Here is a 23,020-nt window from a genome sequence, read left to right as displayed (position 1 = left end):
TCTCTTCTTGCCTTTAACAAAGATTATCTCAGGCATATTATATTTTTGATTTGCATTCAAAAAGTTTGATGAACATTACAAATTTTTGTAGCTCCCATTCTTTCAATATTTTAAACATCTTGAAAATGAAAAATAATCAGTAATTTGTAACAGTATCATCCTCTACTCTGAGACCTTGACAAGCATTAAAATACATTAGCTAGTTAAACTTTACAGGTACTTCAGAAAAGTAAAGGATATAATAAGATCACTTCACTCTTTGAAAAGAAACCAGTTTCTTAGGCAGAACTGAGTAGAATTTCCGTAGCTTCATGGCATTTCACACAAGGACAGGAAGGCAGGCAAAGTGCTCCTTCATTTAAGTGAAGCTAACAAGAGGATTTAGATAGAAAGGACGGACCACATTTAACTTTTCTGCCAATTTACTTTCCCCCTACCTGCAGCATTAATGTACCCTGGTGCCATTACCTGAGTGAAATTTGGCAGAGACACTGGAATTAACAGCTTTCTCTTAAAGAAAAAAAAAGGGTCTACAAATATTTAATGACCAGCTGAGTTCAAGTTCCTGGTTTTGCCCTTTATCAGAAGAAAGGATAGCACCATCCAAAGATACAGAGTTCAGAACTGTTCCCCTGCGTGGTTGCTCTAGGGACACAGATGCCATGCATGCACTCATCAGGACCTACTCTTGTACTATGGAGATCTTTTGATGAATTCATTGGCCCTCACAAAATTATAAGAAGTCTGTATACTCTCTTGATGGGTAGAAACAGATTTAAGTTTGACCTCTTTGTAACCTGGAGAATCTATTGCTGTTTGGGAGAGAAAGGATAACCTAGTGGTTAAAGCAGGAATTTTGGAATCATACCAACATTCCGCATACAAGCTATTTCATCTTGGTAAGTTAATTTAAAATCTCACGTGCCTCCAGTTCTCCCATTATTAAAAGAGGATAATGAAGGACCAAATTCACTGGGTTAAAGTAAAGTTTAAGTCAGACATATATATATGTAAAGAATGTTTTACAATAAAGAGCTCTGACAAATCAATAAGAAAAAGATAACTTTTTTTTGAGAGAAGAGAGAGAGAGGGGGATTGAGAGAACCAGTGGGAGGAGGGGCAGAGGAAGAAGCAGATTCCCAGACAAGCAAGGAGTCCAATGCAGGACTCTTATCCCAGAATCCTGGGATTTTACCTGAGATGGAGGCAGATGCTTAACCAACTGAGCCACCTAGGGACCAGACCAATTTTTTTTTAATGGGCAAAAGATTTAAACAGTTATGTCATAAAGACACCAAATGGGCAAAAAAAGAAAAAATGTGTTTTACATCATTATTCAATAAGAAGATGCTAATTAAAACTACAGTGGGACTAACATACCCCCACAATAGCTCATAAAAGGCTAGCAAAGCCAAGTATTGACAAGGATGTGGAGCAACTGGAAATCTCCTTGCTAGTCAGAGAGTGAATTAATACAACCACACTAGAAAAAGGTGGTCAGTGTCTACTGAAGATGAATATACACCTTCCTCTGACTAAGGAGTCCCACTGCTAAAAATCTGCCCTGGTGGAATAAGAGCTCATGTCCACAAGAGGCGAACAAGCATGTTTGTAACAGCTTTATTTGTAATGGCCTAAAACTACAAATAACCGAATGTTCATTCACAAAAGTCAAATAAAGCATAGTATACATATTTAAGGACGTTCTAGCCACGTGAAGGAAAAAGCAAACAACTGCTCCAGGTTACAAAATGCAAGAATCTCACAGACACGAGGAGACTCAGAATGAATGAATGGAGCCAAACACATATTTCAGTAAATTTTTTAAGAAAGAAGGCAGCACGTAACACATACTAAGGATCAATGTGGAGCTACTCTTCATCGTTTTCTTAAAAGGATATGTCTTTACTTTCATCAAAACACTTGGGTCCATATTTTGTCCAGATTCTTAGAGCCCTTTTAAGATCCTTCTGTAACTTGGCAAGAATCAGTGATATCAAATCCTACTTTTATTTAAACGCGGACACTGCCTATGACCAGCCTTTTCCCTTCTTCCTCCTCCTGCTCTTCAGCAGCTGGCTCTCCAGCTCATTTAATAGCTGAGTTGTTCTGCCAAACTCCTTTCTGGATCCAGTCGACAATCAGCCACCCATAACTGATCACAATGGCTTTGCAATTTTGCAAGTTTTCAACCTTTCAGCTATTGCATTTTTGCAAGAGCAAAGGTGCCTCATGATAGTTAACAGCTGAAAATTGATCTATCATGAGTAGAAAGACAAGTTTTTGAGGGAGGTCATCCAAAAAATTATAAGCTTACTTAATAAATGGGACTTAATTTGAATCAGCATTTTATCAGAGTGAGAACATTTGACTTGGAGGGCATAGTAACCTTATGAAAATTCTGTTTAAAAAATAACTAAAAATAGAAGAATTTTTGTGTGATTTTTTTTACGTTGGCATGTATTTAAATACCTAAAGCTCTCATTTAATACTTGTGCAAGCTGAAACACGATTTACTCTAAGATGGGACAATCAATATTCAACGGAAAACTATGGAGCCTTTATTACACTGTCTACTCTGGCACAGTCGCTAGCAGAGACCTATCATAGGAACAAGGCTAACAATGTTTTAAGAGCAAATAATATTTGAAGCACAGACACGTGGTTTCTTTTGATGCTGTCCTGATATGCACAGTGTTTCCCAAAGAAAATGTTAGAACCATTGGAAATAATTACAAGTGAGCTGTGTAAAAATGACTGTTTATTTAGAACATCTTGGAAGAAATACAACCTAGATACTGCCTAGCCTGTTCAGATTTGTTTATTTAGATTAATAACTACTTGGCTGTCCTCATAATTATTTTTCCTTAATTTTATAACAAAGCATAATTGTTATAACTTCTTTATATTTAAACTTAAATGTAGTAATTTAAATTTAATTTTAAATGTAGTTTGCCCTCAGACTCTCCTAGAAATGTTTACATATATAATTCACATCAAATTAAACATAAATTATTTTTACCTCAGTAATTCAGAAAGCAGCTGCTCTTGCCCGTGCTTTAACATACAAAGAAAGAGATTCAGAGAGATTGAGTGAAATGCTTCAAGTCCTACAGTGTGTCTGACCCTTGTTACTTGTGAGGGCCTCAGTGTCATTTTGGTTTATGCAAACCCACTCCCACAGATTTGCCACAGCTCAGTACACTTTCCTTATACAGTACCCCACCCCCAGCTGTAGACATGTCAGACATTCAGGTACCTAGGGGACATGCAGAGGTCAGTTAGATGCAAAGTCTGAAACTTCTGTAGGATGCGGCCTCATTGGAGGTATGGGTTTATGTATGGGTCATCTCAGAGAAGGTGATTAACCCATGAAAGGGTTAGATCGTCCAGATGGTGTGGAATAAGGAAGACAGTGAGGGAAGATTGGAACTCTTAAATACTACCATACAAGGAATGGGAGGAGGAAAAGAAGTGCCTGTCTCCTAGACAGAGAAGGCCTGCTGAGAGAGCTTCCAGAGCTAGGAGATCACAAACCAAATAATGGCTCTAAGAATGTGGTGTTTAAGAGGATCAAACACAGCTCAGGCATCCGGGATAAGGATAAGGACTGAGTCTGTTTATTACATCTGTTGGTTAGGTGGTTAACAGGACTCTGAGTAAGAGTGGTTTTAGGGTTTTGGTGAAGCGATTATGACAAATCAGACGTCCAGAAGTGGAGACACATGGGCTATCCACTGCTGTCGTCATTGGCCACAAGTGGCTGTCAAGCACCTGTAGTGGGGCTAGTACAGTTGGAGGTCTGCTGTAAATGTAAAATACACACAGGAGTTCAAAGACTGAGAATGAAAAGGAGATTATGTAAAACATGTTGTTGACAATTTTCATGTTGGTTACATGCTGAAATGATAATATTGTGTTTATATTGGCTCTATTAGTATATACAAATAGAATTAATTCTACATGTTTCTTTACATTTTTTATTGTAGCTTCTAGAAAATTTTAAATTATATATGTGGTTATATTTGTGGCTCACATCATATTTCTTTTGGACAACCCTGTCCTGCAATGTACTATTCTTTTAATGTACTATTCTTTTAATGTACTATTCTTTTATTCCTTAAAAAAGAGAAGATAGCAAGCAGATAACTTCTAAGTGAAAATGCAAGGTCAAGGGAAGGACTTTTAAACTTGTTTGTGGCCCACAGAAAAGCAAGAGATGGGAAGAAAGTTAAGAAAGGGTTTAACTAATGGAGCACGATTCCTTTAGAGGGTGAGGTTGGGAGTCAAGTTTATAGGTGGAGGGATGGGAATTGATCCAGAAGAAGATACCCCTCCTTTGAGCTCTGACATAAAAAGAGGAGAACAGAGCTAAATCCGGATAGATATGTAGGGGAGAGTAGAGACAAGGAAGGTGAAGACATATAGAGTATAAAACACATTCAGGTTTAATAGATCATGTAGATTGAAACTATGGGGGATTTGTGTGACCTGCAAAATTTTTAATTGAATGGGGATTTTGTGTGTTTGGGATGATAAATCTTTTTTGTCAGGAGGAGCTTTCTATTGTATAAAGATTCGTTAAGGTAATTTGTAACAAAGACTCATACCTGATCTAAAAATGAAGAGCTTTTCTTGACACAAGTCATGTTGTTTCTAGGAGAGTTTGATACCATGCAGAGCCCTTCCACACCTATCAAAGATCTTGATGAGAGAACGTGCAGGAGTTCTGGGTCAAAATCCCGAGGAAGAGGCCGGAAAAACAATCCCTCCCCACCTCCTGACAGTGACCTGGAGGTATGCTGACTTATCTGTAAGGAGTGGGATCTGATATTTATTTTACTGAATGATATTCTACACCTTACAGTTCCATAAGGTTTCAACCTTAAAAAAAAAGGAGGAAGTATCGTGAAATGAGTGGATCTCATCATGTAGGGATTTCATAGCTCTAAAATTTGAGATTTCATCCACTGTAATGGCAAAGTTAAAAACTTTAAAACGGTGGAACTTTATAAATTCCAGGCCTGAGATAATTGCATCTTTTAGTCCTAACTGGCACAAACAGAAATTTACAAAATAAAGCCATTGTTAGTGGGATAATCTGAGAGACACTCTGTTTGATAGTATTAAGGTAATGAAGAATGTTTATATGGGTGAATAAAATTTGGGGGATCAATAAAATTTGAAAAAAAGTGAAATTAATCTGTATGGTAAAGAAAAGTTGTCTTCTGAAAATGGGAAGAATTCTGATCATAACATGATAACATTTTTATCTCTATAAAAACTTCTATGTATCCTGTTCCTCTGGTTGAAAGCTCTTTTGAGATATGTTCATGCCAGGCAGGTTGATTTTTATTCTAAACATCAGGGAAACTATCTTAACCATACTGTGTTACTTCTTACACAACTGCATCCTTCATTTAAGAAAAATACCCAAATTTCCAGACTTGATAGAATCAAATGATAGTCATTGTGCCTTTTTGTAAAACATCACTCTTTCACCTGAAGGACAGTAACACATTCCAGTGCCTTCAGGAACCCAGAAGGTGACAGAAATGAGTGAACAGGGCCAGGGAGCCAGCGGCAGAATGTGGGGAGCAGGGAGCATTGGCCCAGTTGAAGAGACCCACAAATCACTGCCTCGTGGAATGTCAGTCAGCATTGTTGTACCTTCCTTCCTGTTTCCCTGTTATGCTCAGAATCCTGATGTTTGTGTGAAATCTTCTAATCCTGAAATGTTGATCAATAATTTGAAATCTTTCTAACACTGTGCAAACTAAACAACCCCTCTGAGGGCCTTATCTAACCCAAAGGTCTACAGTTTGCAATTTCTGTCTAGGGATCGCTCAGTGATTTTTTAAAATATTTTTAAAAATTTAATCCTTTACACAAATTGCATTTTGCACAAAAACCTCATGAATCCATGAGGTGAGAGATTTTAAAATAAGATTTTAAGCACACTTACATCCTAAGTCAAATGTGTCTTTTGGGGCATTAACTGCAAGTAAATATTTAGATGAATTCGTTTAAATTATGACATCTGATCTTTGAGCTTATTATGACTTTTTTTTCAAATCACTCTTCCCCCTCTGGTTTTATCACAGTGACATCTGGCAAACTTGGAAAAAAAATGGAGTAGAGTAGTTTTCTATAAAATGGTATTGAGATTATACCCAACGACAACGCCAGATGTTTTCAACTAAGAGATTTCTGTTTCCTTAGAACTTGATAATTCTTTGATACTTGTATTTTTCTTCAGCGTGTGTTTGTCTGGGACTTGGATGAAACCATCATTGTTTTCCACTCACTGCTCACAGGGTCTTATGCCCAGAAGTATGGCAAGGTAAGAAGATCAAGAAATTTCACCCCAAGACACCTTGTTGAGATTTTATTTTGTTCAAAAATCCAGAGCAATTCCAAGTCATGATCTCAGGGTCAAGAGATTGAGCCCTGTGTTGGGCTCTGCGCTCAGCAGGGAGTCTGCTTGAAATTTTCTCTCTCCTGATGCCCCTCCCCCAGTGCACACTCTCATGTGTGCGCGCTCGCTCTCTCTCTCAAATAAACAAATCTTTAAAAAAAAATCCAGAGCAATTTAAATACATTTAAGTGTTTTTATTATAGGCTGTCAAATCTGTTCTTAATTAATTTTCAGTGGCTCATTGTTCTTTAATGAGAACCGGCAAATTTTACTAAAATAATTCGAAATTGAATTCTTTTTTCAGATTGCTTTGAATTTTCAGCATCAAAAACAAGCTTATTACTGTGACATAATCATTTTAGAAAAAATTATTTTGTAAATTAAAATGGACTTGCAACATTATAAAATTACTTATTACCCTCTAATAAGGAAATTTTAAGAAATTATTTGAAATCACTTATTGCACCAAATGTTGCTATCGAATGCCAGTTGAAATAAGGAAGTAATCTTTTGTCTGAGAGGTCCTTTGGATTTATGAAACTAAGTATTTTTTTAAAGATTTTATGTATTTATTTGACAGAGAGAGATCACAAGCAGGCAGAGAGAGAGGCAGAGAGAGGGGGGGAAGCAGGCTCCCTGTTGAGCAGAAAGCCTGATGTGGGGCTCCATGCCAGGACCCTGGGATCATGACCGGAGCTGAAGGCAGAGGCTTTAACCCACTGAGCCACCCAGGCGCCCCCTAAGTATTTTTTTTTAATATAACTTTGAATAAGCATTTGAACAGCAAGTGGGGATAACACCCCACTCACACACAAATTCAGAGACGGAGGGTCCTGTGACTCCTCTTCCTTTCTTTCTTGCCATCCTTTTTATGGTTAGCTAGCTTCTTATGACTGTGTTGGTGTACGCTGTATAAGTGCTAGTACAAAGATCAGGGCAACTCCTTGTCAGGGAAAACACTTGTCAGGTCCGCAGTGGTTTGGGCCGTTCCTGTCTGAATCTTTGACTCTGTAGGATTCATAATCTGACTAGAGTCAACTCAGAATATGTCTGGTCTGCCTTCAATTACCGTATTTAGAGTTACATCTGACTTGGCTCCTTTACCTATTACACTTATAGAAGTGCCTTCCCTGTGTTTTTATAGTGTTTCATTATTTATGATGGTCTCATGACAGCCTAACATGCCGTGTTTAGCAGTTTTGTTAAGTTCTGTCTTCTAGACCAGAAATGAATGCGCTCAAGTATTTCCTCCTTGAATTATTCATGGGATGTGCTCTTGGTGAATCTGCCCTGCATTTGATTTTTGGTTTAAGTAATATACGTAACTAAACAAATATGAAAGGTAACAGTTTTGCTTAACAGCTATGTAGGGGTGCATGGGTGGTTCTGTGGATTAAAACCTCTGCCTTCAGCTCAGGTCATGATCCCAGAGTCCTGGGATTGAGCCCTGCATCAGGCTCTCTGCTTAGCAGGGAGCCTGCTCCCCACCCCCACCCCCGCCTGCTGTTTTGCCTACTTGTGATCTCTGTCTGTTGAATAAATAAATACAATCTTTAAAAAAAAAACAACAAAAAACAGCTATTTAGAAGAAAAGTGTCTTAGCCCCTTTATCACAGTCATTGTCATTAAAGACCACAGTCTCCAAAGTAGGATATATGAATATGTGCAGATATACAAGATGCTCCACAGAGATAAGGAAAAAAGATAATGTGTGTACACATGCATGCACACACACACATATATATACACATTTTTGTCCTGCAATTTGTATTGTTTTATGTTTTATAATGCACTTACTTTACAAATACATACATAAATTTGGGGTGCACGTTCAAAATTCAATGACTGGTGTAGTATACAGTCTAAAAAGTTTCCAGTTAACAATCTAAAACATTTCTTCTGGAATAGTTTTGGCTGATGAGGAATACACAATAAATCCTGCTTGAGCTGACCGCAGTATTTTTATACAGCTAAGTTTCATATTACTTCACTATTTAAGATAATCTAACTTGAACATATGAATCGAAATGAAGTGCCCTTCAAAATAGGCTCCATCAGAGCCTATACCTAAATATCCATGTGGTTTCCATTGTGTCAGATCAGTAGTGGAAGTCGTCTTTTGGAATTACCTTTGGATTTTTGGAGTGTTTCCTCACTTCAGAACTTCTTCCTTTTGTGGTGGTTTTAATCATTAAGAAATAGTAAGATCATTTGAATCCAAGGTGGTAAATAAGGAGCATGGTTGTCATATATATATATATATATATATTTTTTTTTTTCCCTTTTTGACAAAAATACCATAAAGTTGCACCCTTCCCAGAACTGAGCATAGACCTCCTTTTGCGATAACAAGGGGCACCAGTAAAGAGTTAAAGAGTTGGGGGTGAGGGAGGAGGTGATGAACTATAAAAAAACCTGGGGCGCCTGGGTGGCTCAGTGGGTTAAGCCTCTGCCTTCAGCTCAGGTCATGATCCCAGGGTCCTGCGATCAAGCCCCGTATCAGGTTCTCTGCTCAGCAGGGAGCCTGCTTCCTCCTCTCTCTCTGCCTACTTGTGATCTCTGTCAAATAAATAAATAAAGTCTTAAGAAAAAAAAAAAAACCTGAATAACAAGTCACTTTTCTTGAGTGACTCAGACGGGTTCCAAGAGCGATTTAATAGCAAAGTTCTCATGCTTCCCTCAGCAGTGATGTATCAGAAGAGACTCTCACCTCCCCAGATGGCCACCTGGACCCACAGCATTCATTTCACGGACAAGTCCCATTCTCTTAAAGTACTGTCAGAAAGCTTTGTTGGAATACAAAAGAGACATTGTCAATGCCTAAAACAGGAGAGCTTATCAAAAGAGTGGGGCAAAGTGAGGGGAAGGAGGGAACTAATGTTGCTGAGTGCCTGCAGCGTGCCAGGCGTGAAGTGTCGCAACGGTTTTAAGAGAGAGGATTTTCTCCCCATCTCTAGAGGAGGAAACATACTCAGGAAATAAAATATGTGCAGAGTCATCAGGCTAGTCCGTGGCAGAGATGAGTCATGGGGCCTTGGACTCTTTGACCCCAGAGCCCATCTCGTCTCTGCTACAGTGCATCACACAGCATAGACCTTCAATGCATCATGAGCACAGTATGTGACCTAGCCTAGAAAGAGTAAAGACAGGCAGTGAGGAACTGTGTAGGCCATTGGAGTCCTCTGTAGGCTGAAAGGATTTGAATGATCTTCTCTCAGAAGACTGGAATACCTTTCCATCAAGAGATAAAACTTCTGAAATGGATTGTGGCAGACAGACGTCACTTCCTCATGGCGGTCTAGCATGGGAAGAGAACCATGAGCACTGATGAAAGTCTGGGGAAGGTGAACTGATATCTGTAGAACACCTTCTGGGTGGTAGATGGAGCCGGTGTTTGGCTTTTTCACAAGCAGTAGGGATGATGATTAAGGACAAGAAGCTTTGAGTCAGAAAAACCTGACTTTGAAAACCCAGCACTGAGCCAGTGCTTGCCGCTCTGTGACCTCAGGCAAAGTCCTTACTCTCTGGGCTTCAATTTCTGTAAAATGGGAATAATAGTACCTGAAGTGAATAAGAACGAAAGGGATGACATGTTTAAAGGGCTTTTCAGAACAGTTGGCATGAATTAACATTCAAAAAACTTTCACAAATGGCATCCCCCTTAATTCTCTTAATTACTCTGCTGTAACTTCTTGTGATCCAAGTTCGATGGCTGCAGAAACCCAGGGTTATGAGGGGCTGAGAAACATGGCCAAGGTCACAAAATGCCAAATGCTAGCACATTTGGTCTGTCTCTGTTTTTTTCTAGTCAGAATGAAAACACCCTTCTTGAAATCCATGAAAAACAACTAAGATGACTTTATTTATTGAATTATTACCTACATTTTTCTAAAAGTCATTTGATTCTTGACATTTTTCTTAATGTCCAAAAGGAAGTTAGCATAGTCTTCTCTCCAGTAAGACATTACTATTTGGCATATTGGGAAAGCGCTAAATAAGGGATGTTATGTCCCCATCTTTTGAAGCTGGAGACCACATGCAGCTCAGAGGTCAGTCAGTGGGGCCAAGAGGGCATGAGGCAGCTTCCACTTGACCACAAACCACAAATAAAAATGGTGAAACTAGAGCTCTGTAGACAGACTGTATTCATCTAGCAACTATTTTTTAATGCAAGACCCACTTCCTGCTCTCATGGAGCTTACAAGCAAACAAAATCAGAACAGATAGCCATAACCCCTGTGAAGACAGTGAAACTGCATCCTGTAGAGCACCACAGGGGACTGAGCGTGGAGGTGACATTGAAACAGAGAGCTGGATTACAGAAGGAGCTAGCCATGCTGATGTGGGGGAAAGGGGAGAGCATGGAGGACTGTTCTGGACAGAGGGCACAGGAGGGCCCTGGAACGAGAACAGCCTTCCCGTGTTCGAGGAATATAAAGGAGTAGTGTCGCTGGAAGCTTGTAAATGAGGGAGAGAATAATCCAGGGTAAGAACGGAGTGGTGAGTGGGGGGGTCGCATCCACTAGGGTAGCTCCCATAAGGCACTTAGGATTTATTCAAGCTGCAGTGTGTTGGAGAGGTTTTGGCTGAGTGGGGACATGATGGTTTATAATTGGGTGCTCTGTGGAGACTCGCAGGCTGCTATGCAGTAAGGAAGAAGTGGTAGCAGTTTAGACCCGAACAGTGTTTCTCGAACTCCCACGTGAGTCACCATAACCTGCAGGGCTTGTTAAACACAGATGCTGCATCCCAACCCCAGAGTTTCCGATTCTGTAGGTCTGGGTGGGGCCTGAGATTTTGCATTTGGAATAAACCCCCAATAAAGCTGATGAATCATGCTTTAAGAATCACTAGAATAGAGTAGTTCCCCAACGTTTTCTTCTTGAAAAAAGGGAGTTCTGGAACATGTTAATTGATAGTCTTTGTGGAAAGGCTCATGGCTAAAGAGATTAGAGACTACTTACATTTTATGGCCATTCAGTGCACATTATTATGTTAGAAGTCTTGAGAGGTTTTAAAGCTGAGAATCCTTTGTAACCATGTTGAATTCCTCAGTTCCTTAGTGTCTTCAGTAATGACCTTGAGGACTACTTGAAGTGAGGTCATTCTGGTGACTAGTTGACAATTTATAAGGACTTTGCTAATAACAAAAGTGACCAGGCCATTCTATCCAGAGAGGAAAGGACAACCCTTATGCTACTTAAAGTTCGCCTCAGCGTGCAACTGTTAATGTCTTCAGTTGTTTTCATTTGTTCAGTGAGTCTTGCTTGCACAACATGCGTTTTTAAAGCCTAACATTTTTGTGTAACATAGTGACTTTTTCAGTTCTTTCCTTCTAGCCCGAGAATGCTTGTGCATATTTACTGCATCACACGAAGGCTCTTTATGTAAAACGTCCGAGCACAGACGTGCTCTGGGTGAAATGGAGATGCTAAGGGACTAGAGATAACACACTTCCCTCCCTCATGCAGCCGATCCCTTCCCACAGTTCTCGGTCACCCCAAGAGGGTTTCCTGAGTCCTGGGTGCTGCTCAGAGCACCGTTTTTAAAGCAGTTACCCAGGGCGCCTGGGTGGCTCAGTGGTTTGAGCTGCTGCCTTCGGCTCGGGTCATGATCTCAGGGTCCTGGGATCGAGTCCCACATCGGGCTCTCTGCTTGGCAGGGAGCCTGCTTCCCTCTCACTCTCTCTGCCTGCCTCTCTGCCTGTGATCTCTCTCTGTCATAAATAAAAAATAAAAAATAAAAATCTTTAAAGCAGTTACCCAGCTGAAGGAGTACCGAGCTAGAAGGTAGAGGGAAATCCTGTGCCTGGATATGCCTCAGGCAACTCTTTTAACCTCTGAGCCTGTCTCATCTCAAAATGGGTATAATCAGTTTCCTTCCTGGGGTTACTGGATGGATTAAATGAGGTAATGTAAATGTATAAAAAGTAGCACTCTGCTCTGAAAACTATCACCCACATCCCAGGCCAGAGAAACTTATACGAATACACATTATTTCCCCCCAAATGAGAAATGACTAATGGCAGTTATTTCTGGACCCATAGAAAGTCAGTGTTTGTATGAAGTGGTATCATAGTGGCCTGAGTTAATGAGCTGGGAGACAGAAATAGAAGCGCCAGAGATACGAAGTCATGTCCTGACAGAACCACGCCTACTTACCTCTCTATTTATCTTCCTTTCTCTCACTGAGAAAAAATAAGCACCATTTGGAGTTCTTGCTATGGGCCTGACATTTTGCCCAGTGTCCTGTTCAAGGCATTATCTCCATAACTTTCATCACCGCCCTGTTTGGTAGTATCTCAAACAGCTCATAAGTGCTATGGCCAGTCAGAACCCACATCTCTTTGACATGTTCTTAATCTCTGCATTCTTTTGGTCTCATGGTTTCTATAAAAATAAAATGCACGGAACATAATAATTTAGGGATGCCATTTCAGTCGTAAATAGCCCTGTGTAACAAACTTTTTCATTTCATTTTTTTATTGTTTTTTTAATTTTATTTATTTATTTGAGAGAGAGAACAAGAGAAGGGAGAAGATCAGAGGGAGAAGCAGACTCCCCATGGAGCAGGGAGCCTGATGCGGGACTCGATCCCATGACTCTGGGATCATGACCTGAGCTGAAGGCAGTCGCTCAACAAACTGAGCCACCCAGGCGCCCAACTTTTTCATTTTAATTTAGAAAAGAAACTACTGGAAAACACGTGCTCCATTTACAAGTAAATTATACTAATGAATATTCCAAGAATCTTCCTAAAAACTTAACACTCTTGCACTCTGTTCTGTTGTCCACGCAACATGCTCTTTTCCCAAGCAGAACAGTTCCTGGAGGTTTACCATAATGGCAAGTGAGCTCTGTGGGTGTTTGAGCCTTGAGGCTTATGAAGCTGATGATGGGCTTTACAGCAGAGCACCTATGGGCATGTATAGTTTTCAGCCGTGTAGAACTCCAGAATAGGAGTTTGTAAATTGGGCAGGACATAGATGAGGAATCGCCTCTTCCATCATCGGTTAGAGTTTGTGAAGACTCTTCCTATTCCCTGATTATGTGTATGTATTATTTTATTTGATAAGTTGTAGTAATTCCTCTTTTTTGAAGGAGGGATGAAAGGAACTAAATAAATTGTGCTTTAGGGATTTGATCCATTTGGGAGCATTAATAGGTCATGCGTTGTGAAGCCATGATTCTCTAAAGTTATTCCGTAGTATGGGTGAGGAAGCTAAGGAAGTAGCCTGAGTCAGGGAAAAGATTGAAGGAAAAGTGAACAGTGGGTTAGTTACTTTGTACTGAGAAATTGGACTTCAAGCTCCCCAAACTACTTGCTCGTTGTAGACAACATCTTATGTAAGAGCGGTACTGAAGAAATAGATGTCCGTCAGCATAAGCTAATTGATTACTTTTATATTAAAAGCTTACAGAGAAAGATTTCTGAAATGGCACCAGCTAGATTTTAAGTTTTGGGGTAGTTACGAAGATAAGTACTGACTTAGGGGCTGGCCAACTAAGGAAAAACAATATGATTTAAAAGAAAGTGATTAGAATTAATTAAGGGTTGGAACCATGGACTAGAGTCCATCCCTGTGGCAATGTTAACACCAGTGCAGGTCACCTCCCCTCTTGAGCACAATGACTAAAGCATTCTGGCATTGAAGGGAGAATGGAGCTGAGTTTCTACCTCGACTTCGATAGTGTATTTAAACTTTGTGAGCCCTCAGTTACCTTCTGTATGAAAAAGGAGGGATGATAAAATTAATCACGTGATTAGGAGGGTTAAATGAGCTAAGGCATTAAAATTCAACCCATTACCTACCACAGAATAAACATTCAGTGAGTTTAACGTACTTTATGTGGTTTCAAGGAAATCTGAATGTTGGGAAACTGAATTTGGGGAAAACTGAATGTTTCCTAAAGAAATGTGCATATGTTTATATCTGCTGTTTTATCTCAGATGTAAGATACTCGACTCACTGTTGTAGGGAATTAGAGGGTGACAAGACAGTGTGTGGTCCTTACAAAAGAGTGAGAGCAGAATTCGTAGGCTTCACAAATGTTGTGGTGCATTACATTGTTGTTCATAATATGTGTGTTTGTGTGCACATACGTGTACAGGAATGGTGTGTACATAATTACAGTGTGTAGGTATGTATGAGTAAAGCTAAGTCAAAGACAGTGACGGTTCTCAAACTCTGTCATAGGGACTCCTCTTGCAGAGCTCTGTGTTCCTTTTCTGTTGAGTATCTGTTCCTTTCAGAGATTGAATGGCTCTAGGTGATATCATAAGTAGCCAAACATTGTGCTCACTTTTATTGAAGCCCAACCTCACCAAATTATTGCTGGGAGTAGATGAGAAAAGGGAAAGATCTTGAAGGGACCTCACATTTATTAGCTTGAAGCTAGTATACCAGAAAGGTGAGTGGTAATCCATTTCTTAAAAACATGAACTTCTAGAGGAGACCTCTATAACCTCCCTTGAAATGTCAGTCCCTGTTTATGATCTCAGTTTATAAACTTGTTCCATCTCCCATCTTGAGCAGGCAGACAGGACAGATTTGATTATCAGCATCTCTTCAATTTCCTTAAATCGTCAACTGTCCGTTTTCTAGGTAATGTCTCACCTCTCTTTTCCACAGCTTTCCTCTCATGTACCACTCACCTCATGTTCCCCCCCTCCACCAAGTCCCATGGCCAACCCAGTTGGTGTGTTCTGTTGTCTCTGCCCCGCCTCTCCTCTCTCAGTCCTGGGCTTTCCAGCTCATCAGTCCATGACTGTTCTCCCCAACCTGTCCTTCACACCCAGTTGCAAAGCTATAGTATAAACATAATGTTATTTTGTTTTTTAAATTTAAAAATATATATGGCATACGATAGGTTAGAAGGGCTAAAAAATAATAAAAATTCAGTAACTCTCATGGAACTGGAGTCTCTCCACACTAGCAGTGGTATAGCATAGCAACTGTAAGTCTAGCTTATTACTACTACTGTAATTCCCCTTGAATTATATACGTTCTGTCCTTAGTTTAATAAATTTGAATGAGCTGTATTCATTGGACTCTCTTCTGATCAAAACCAGAAGTTGGTAGTGGTAATTTGTATGATGCCTCCATCAGGGTTTCTGATTACTTAATACTGACTAGTATTTAATTGCAAATATGTTGCTTACACCGAACACTTAGATTTGGGATGAACGCTCTTAATCCTGAGCAAAAATTAGCTAGTTTTCCACCTTTGCCAGCTCTCCAGCAGGTATCTATGTGGGTCATTTGGTCACTGAAGTTAAGTCCACAGGTAGTCTTTATGGAGGTGAAGATGGGGCAGTGCACTCTTACTCACAACTTTAAACTATTAGTAGGGAATCCTAGTTCCTAAGAAATTCTACTGAACCTGCATTTTGCTCAGTGATCAGACCTATCAAGTCTTAGAGTCCTTCGGAAGCAGCCTAGAGGCTTACATCTTGGGAAACCAGAAGGTCATACCAGCTCCGGTCTTCCCTACTCTTCCAGAACTTCGTGAGAGCTCTTAACTAGTACTTTTCAAATATCAACATGCCTATGAATCACTTGATGATCTTATTAACCTGCATATTCTGCTTAGGTAGATCTGGGGTAAGGTCTGCCATTTGGTTCTTACAAGCTCCCAGGTGGTGTCAAGGCTGCTGGTCTGTGAACCACACTTTGAGTATTGAGGTGCTGATCTGTTGATTTTGTCTTATTTATACATTGGAATCACTGGAGAGCTTTGAAATTACTGATGCATAGCTCCCACCTCAGAAAATCTGAGGTCACTGGTGTGCGCTGGGAGGTAAGCAGTGGGATTTTTAGATACTCTCCAGGTGTTTCTCATGTGTGGTCAAGTTTGATGGGCTCTGCATTAGACATCATCCCTGAAGCCCCGGATGTCCCTGCAGCCCACTTTCCCATAAAGCCTCACTGTTCTTATCCTGCTCTTTTGGCATTAGACTCATGTTGCAGAAAACCCCACCTGACTCTCTACCTGTTTCTCAACAGCTGATTGGGCCCAGTGGGTAAGCACGTTTGAGTTAATTAAATCTTCAGCTGACTATTTCAGACCTCTCCCCTCAGACCTTCACAGCTCCTTCTCAATTTTGCACAAAACTCCTCCTCACTGGAGGAAAAAACAAACACAAACAAACAAAAACCCAGACTGAAAGACTGAAAAAAATTCTTTCATCTTCACACCATAACCATATTCTCTGCCTTCTCTTTGTACCTCCATCCATGTCCTGGATCTAGGTCCTTGTACTTACCCAATAAACTGACTCTGGAATTGACCTTTTTCATGCCTACATCCCTGGCTCCCCACTCTCCTGGAATTTTCTTTATGCCATATTTCATGTTGTAATGGTCCAATCACCAGAAAAGCCTCTGGAGCCCGTTTTCCAGTTGTAGCTCTCATTCTCTGCCTGTGCCTTCAAGTCTGAGGAATGACCTGCTTGCCAAATGCCTGCCTTATTTTTCTGGGGCCTCTCACATGTGTCTGAATCAGCTGAGCACTCCATCTTTCTCTAAGTACTCGCTCCACTCCCCTTCTCTGACTGGGGTCATGGTGCCTCACACCAGTCCACACACACGGACTCCCTCTTGCCTCTACATATGCTCTCTGCCCCCTCTTCTCTGCATGGCTCCTTCCTTACCCTGTTCAGGTTCTTAGCTCAACTGTCACCTCCTGAGAAAGGCCTTCCCTGAACTTTGTTTAAATGAGCCATCACCACCTGTTCCCATGGTCTTCTGTATCTGTCAACTCTGATTTTTTTCTCTACCTGACATACTATATATCTACATGGATTTTGTCTGCTTATGTATCAGGTATCTCATCTAGTAATAATGTTAACCCCATAGGGGAAAGAACTTTGCTTATTGGATTCTCTGCTCTCTGCCTAGAATTTGAACATGTCTAACACATCATAGATACTCACTGACTACACACTAATGGAATGGGTATTCCTGAGACCTCCAGTTCCCCCAAGGAGCCTGAAGCCCTTTGCCTGTCCATCACAAAGAAACATGTCAGTTGTAAAATTGGCCCTCTGATTCCTGACCGAGTTTCGCTTCACCCCCCGTCATTGATGAGAACAGTTCATGTACTCTCACAAACACACTAATTCTTCTACCCGAGTTCATAATGCTGTTGTCTTCCTCCTTCTGTAATAAATTTGCACATCTTCTGCCTCTGTGCCCACAAGTCAACAAATGTGCTTCCAGTCCCAAAGGAGTAACTGTTCCAAGACCTTTAGTTCCTTTGGGGGGGAGGGGAGTTCCTTCTTTCTTTTAAAATCTGTAACTGCTGCCTCTCCTGAGATATTTTTACATTGTGTCTCTAGAGGAGGAATTCCAGCTGATGGCCCAGTGCAGGCCAGAGGCCCATAGACAGACAGTCTGGCTCCAATTTATGTTCTGTGCTAACATGGCTAATAGGCGTTAGTATTTTGATATAGAGAAGTGCCGTACTTGATCCTGACTTGGTTAAAAACTGGTAACATCTGGCTTAGAATCACACATTTAAGGGCCAAGGCTTATTCGTTTTTTTCATCCTCCCTTCCTCTCTCTCTCTCTCTCTCTCTCTCTCTCTTCCCTTCTCTCTCTGTGTCCCCCTCCCTCCCTTAAAATGTCTTGGGAATAGTTGAAGTATTTTAATAGAGCGGTACACAGAGCAAATTGGCAGGAGTTCAGTTTGCGCCATGTTAAACTCTGCTGTAGACACTTGGAACCTACTGGAACTGTTATATATGTATAATATGTATCAGAGCTTCCACAAAACCCAGTTGGTGCCCTTATTATCCCACTCCCCCCTATCCAAGATTTTACCGTCACTTCATTTCAGACCCTAAACTCAACACGCACTACAGTTAAACTTAAAAAGGGCAGTTACTCTTGATTCATAAGGTGCCCATAATTCTACAAACATCTCATGAAAATGAGCAAACATCTCTGTATAAAACTTGGGTTCAATCCAGAAGTATGTTTAACTCTCAGATGCCTGATAAAACCATGGGGTTGCTGGCTCTGGTAGCTCCTTCGTAGGAGTCTGGCCGAGCAGAGGGTATCCACCATTACAGATCCTCGCAAAGCCCACCTCCACCAAATTGCTGGTCACCTTTCTTGGAGTCTTAACATGTGTGGGTTCTTCAGCTAGAAAAATGTGGTATTGTAACCCACTTAGATTTAGCTGTCCCAGTGACTTAGTAAGCTGCTGGGGGAGAAGGGAGAACTCGGTATTTGAAAGTAAGCCCTCACTAAACATTCTCTTAGAAATAAGATCACCACTTCTTACAGACATGGGTTTTCCTTGGCTTGGATATGACTATCCCTAGCCCATCTGTGCCAAGGCTTTGGCATAGCTGATGCAACCCCTCCTTTCAACAGGCCTTGTTCTCTGGAAACCTCAGTAAAATACAGCTAGTTCACACTCCGACAAACCTCAAACCTAAACTTTCCCGGTTCACAAATGAGATTTTGCCAGAATGCTGACTAAGTCCTGACTCTGAGGAGAGGGTGATGCGGAATTGTCATTGCCTGAAAAACCAACAAACGACCCCTTCTAGTGCCATGGGGTTGCATTCCCGTGGAGCACTTGAATACAGTTTTCATCATACCATACGCTATGCTTACTTGTTAGAGAATTCATGTTGGTTTTTTTTTTTAATTGTTTTTGCATGCTTATCAGATACACAAAATGCATTCTTCATGGATTTGCCTATCACGGGTAGCATAGAGAGTTATGGACTTCAGAAGCGTGGAATCAATGAAAGTAACAATCAAAGAGGAACAGTATGTTTTCTCCCAGCCTCGTAAATCTGATCTATAAATGCAAAGAATGTGAGACATGAATATAAGAAAATCAGTAATTTTATTTAAAACTTAAAAAAGAAAATTTGGCACATTATAGGAGAAGAATTCAACCAACCGAGTCTCAGAAGGAAAACCTTTTAAATAGGACGTTTCTGAATCCCCATCTGAAATATATATCTTTAGGGCAGTAATCATCAGAAACATAACGGAGTACTGTAGAGCTCGGTTTTATTGTCTTGCATCAGTGAACATTCCTCAAAAGCAGAGAGCGTCACTAATGGAATTATATGTTTTCATGCTATAATTACATTTGATTTTTCCTGATATTTCTATAGACGTTTTGTTCATGGCCCCATGACTAGACAGAATATTTACAAGTTTTCCATCCTCAGCCTCTGCACCCCACCCCAAAAGAGAGAGAGACTAGAATAGGAATTCCTGAACAGAAAAAGACAAATGTAGAGTTTGAAACATAATTATTCAGCCTTCAGGGATTTTCTTTCAACAGCAACGAAAACATGAACAACAACAAAAGAAGGAAAAAGAATTCCATACTTGAAGGTAACAAGCAAGAGATCCCTCTGAGACACAACTGAGGCACTCCTTGTTTGTGTTTGGTTCTTGAATATTTGTTGGAGAAAATGGAATTTATCTGGTCTTTGGGTGTGTTGCTCCAAGTGATCCTGTCAGTGTAAGACAAATGAATCTAGCAGACATGTCTGAGCGACTAGAGGACATGATACCAGGATACCATCGAGTATGTGAACAGTGGACATCTGTTTTTGGAAAGAGAGTCTCTGACTATGAAATCCACAGAAATCTCTAAGGAAGTGAAGCAAACAATTAGAAAATTGTGTCGACATCCCGCATATTGTTACTGCCCTGTCTTCATCTTCTCCCACATCAAGTCTTCACTTGGCTCAGCACACCTCAGTGACCTCTTTCTTTCTTAGCACTCAATTCCTATTCTCTAGGTTTTAATCATTATGGGCTATGAAACTGACACTCACTGCAAATATGTTTACTCTTTGGTTTCCTCCTTAAAGCATTATGGAAGGGAGTGCAGGCAGAAAATCCATTGTTGCTGTGTAGGAATGAGAAGAGGAAGGGCTTCTCCTGCTAAGTGGAATGAGGTCAGGGCTATATACTGACATAGCTTGGCCTGTTGGGTTGCATATCCTTATCATAAATTGAAGTAAAGTTAACATTAATTTCTCCAAGTTTAAATACATTTTTTTGAAATGCCATTTATTAGAACATTGAAAACACAAGTTTGGTTCTCTCTCCTCAAATCCCTACAGTCTGGCTCCTGGCCCAGCCACTCAACCCAAATCACCCTCTAAAGTCTTCCAAAATAACTTCTCAGCCAAAACCAACAGTATCCTTCTAGACTTGTCAGCTTTATTCGAAACCATATTCTCCCTGCTAATAACCATTCTGGTCTCAAATTGTGAGGTTTTGTCCCTTCCAGGTTTTCTAGTTTCTGTATCTCCAGAGGTATACCTATTGCAATTCTTCTTTCAAGATCATTTCAATCTCCCATCATTTCAACCATAATATCTGTGCCTGAATTACTTCCCCAGCCCTATCCCTAAACTCTCCCTACTTGTCAAAGTCTTACACCTCTGTTGTCAGGTTTTCAGCTCTGGTTAATCATGGTAAAGTACCAGCTTTGGTCTTGGTTCTCAGCTCATTGCTACTAGATAATATCTTGGTTTCTGTAGACAAGAATCAATCGCTTGCCTCCTTACTAACTCCCTTACATTCATTAAACTTCAAACGTATATATTTTCTACTCAGATTACTTTTACTGAATTAATGTTCCTTTAGTTATCCTCAACCCTACCCTCTCTAGTCAAATCTCTAGTCAAATGCAGGTTAGGCCAACTTATATGCATATTCAAATAAATACTGCCTGTTGATCAAAATGCAACTAATAATTGAGTGGTGGTTTGACTGTGTTCCACCGGCTCTTAAGTCTGCTCCATTCTTCAGTAGCCCATCCAAATACATTTCTCCAAAGGACTTTCCCTGGGGTATGTATAAACGGGGTCCTGTGAACTAGCTTGCTTCCTCCTTCCTCCTCACAAACATACAATTGCATGTGGAAATGTGTTCTAAGTTGTCTTGATGTGTGTGTAAATTCCTGTAAATTCAAAGATGTAGCTCTATATTTAGTATGGTTTAGATTACTTTTTGGAAAGGCAGCTTTTTAGATCACTGGGAAATCTTTTGGATCCTAGGTAAAAATCCATACAGTCTACCCACCCCCACTGCCCACAACAATAGGCACTTAAAATATTCTTAATAATAAGTGGTTACTGAAATTTTACCTCATTCCATGTGTATTTTCATTTCAGGATCCCCCCATGGCTGTAACCCTGGGACTCCGAATGGAGGAAATGATTTTTAATCTTGCTGATACACATTTATTTTTTAATGATTTAGAGGTAAGAATTGAAAAAGAAAGGAATAGTCATTTCCCAACTATTACAATGCTTAGATGGTTTCTAACTAGACAGATAGCCTCAGGAATCTGAAAAATATTTCGCTCAAGAGGATAGGAAATTTTCTGTCAAGGGGAAAAGTGTATATGCAAATACAAACAAAAGCTAACTTGCAATAATAAAGTTTGCCTATGTGCAGGCACCTGTTTGAAACAAAAGTATCTCAGAAGAGGAGAAGGTCTGCTTTGCTGTCCCATACTGGATAACCCCTTTGGCACCTTTGGAATCAACATTAGCTTTTCCAGGTTACTAACCAGGGTAGTATTTAGGTTAAATCACTGGGTACTATTCATGGTGCTGGCATGGGTCCTTAAGTTTTGTAGATAATCTGAAGCCTCATTTTAAACAATATTATCATTCTTTATTTCCTCTGCATCTGGGTAAAACCATGTTAGAGCCGTTTACATAGCACATCTGACTGGGTGCATTCCATTTATTTTCTTTTGTTCTCATTTATCATTTCATTTCTAACCTCAAAGAGAAAGTTAAAAACAGTAACAAAATGAAAGAACTCCCCCTCCCCCAAGAGTCTCAAGACCGCTGAATAAATACTGTAATAAGGTATATATGATCTGGCTTCTAATGATCTGAGTGATTAGACATTCAGATGGTAAAGTTTGAAGTAATTGAGTAGCTAGGCACTGAGCAGACCTACTTCTCAATCCAGTGCTGCTGTGGTGAAATGCTTCTTAAGTGACCCATTTACATTTATCTTTTACCCAGCGGTTTCACAATGAAATAGAAGTGTTTATTATGTATAATATGTAATCATATTATAAATGGAGAGGGAGATTATTATTGCAGAAATCCCACCTTGTGCAGAACATTTTATATTGGATTTCCCATTAATTGAACAATAACCTTTGAAATAAATTTATTTATCACATTATTTTTGTAGAGGAGAAACTGTAGGGTCCACAAGCATAAAAATCATGTCTAAGGTTACCTGGTAGCTAAGTGGTAAAACTGGGATTTGAAACTCCGGAGTCTCTCTGGCTCCAGAGCTCATGCGTCGCCCCCAGACCATGCTGAAATTAACAGAAGGGTGTGAGAAAGAAAAGCCAAATTAGTCAGTGTCTCAAATAAGTTTTAAAAATTGACAAGGTCTTAAAACCAGTTTCAGCTGCACTTGAGACATAATTAAAAATTCTGTTTTTTAGAATATCCCATAAATGAATGTGCTGGAAATCTGGGTAATGTCTTTTTTTTTTTTTTTTTTTTTTTTGGTGGTGGTGTTTTCTCTGCAGTGAGTCACTGTTTTTACTGGATAATAAAATTACTGTCTGT

At 40.0% G+C, this 23,020-nt stretch overlaps 1 protein-coding gene across 1 annotated transcript in view; it reads left to right on the top strand.

Annotated features, from left to right (window-relative positions):
- Positions 1-23,020, top strand: part of EYA4 (EYA transcriptional coactivator and phosphatase 4) — a 275,490-nt gene that overhangs the window by 232,342 nt on the left and 20,128 nt on the right. Inside the window, exons 11-13 of the mRNA XM_046006790.1 lie at positions 4,661-4,797; positions 6,260-6,343; positions 21,587-21,676. Coding sequence (XP_045862746.1) covers positions 4,661-4,797; positions 6,260-6,343; positions 21,587-21,676 — 311 coding nt within the window. The remainder of the gene's footprint in view (positions 1-4,660; positions 4,798-6,259; positions 6,344-21,586; positions 21,677-23,020) is intronic.

This window comes from Meles meles, chromosome 5, assembly GCF_922984935.1.
Source record: "Meles meles chromosome 5, mMelMel3.1 paternal haplotype, whole genome shotgun sequence".
NCBI classification, from domain to species: Eukaryota; Metazoa; Chordata; class Mammalia; order Carnivora; family Mustelidae; genus Meles; species Meles meles.
This window is presented reverse-complemented; position numbering and strand designations above follow the sequence as displayed.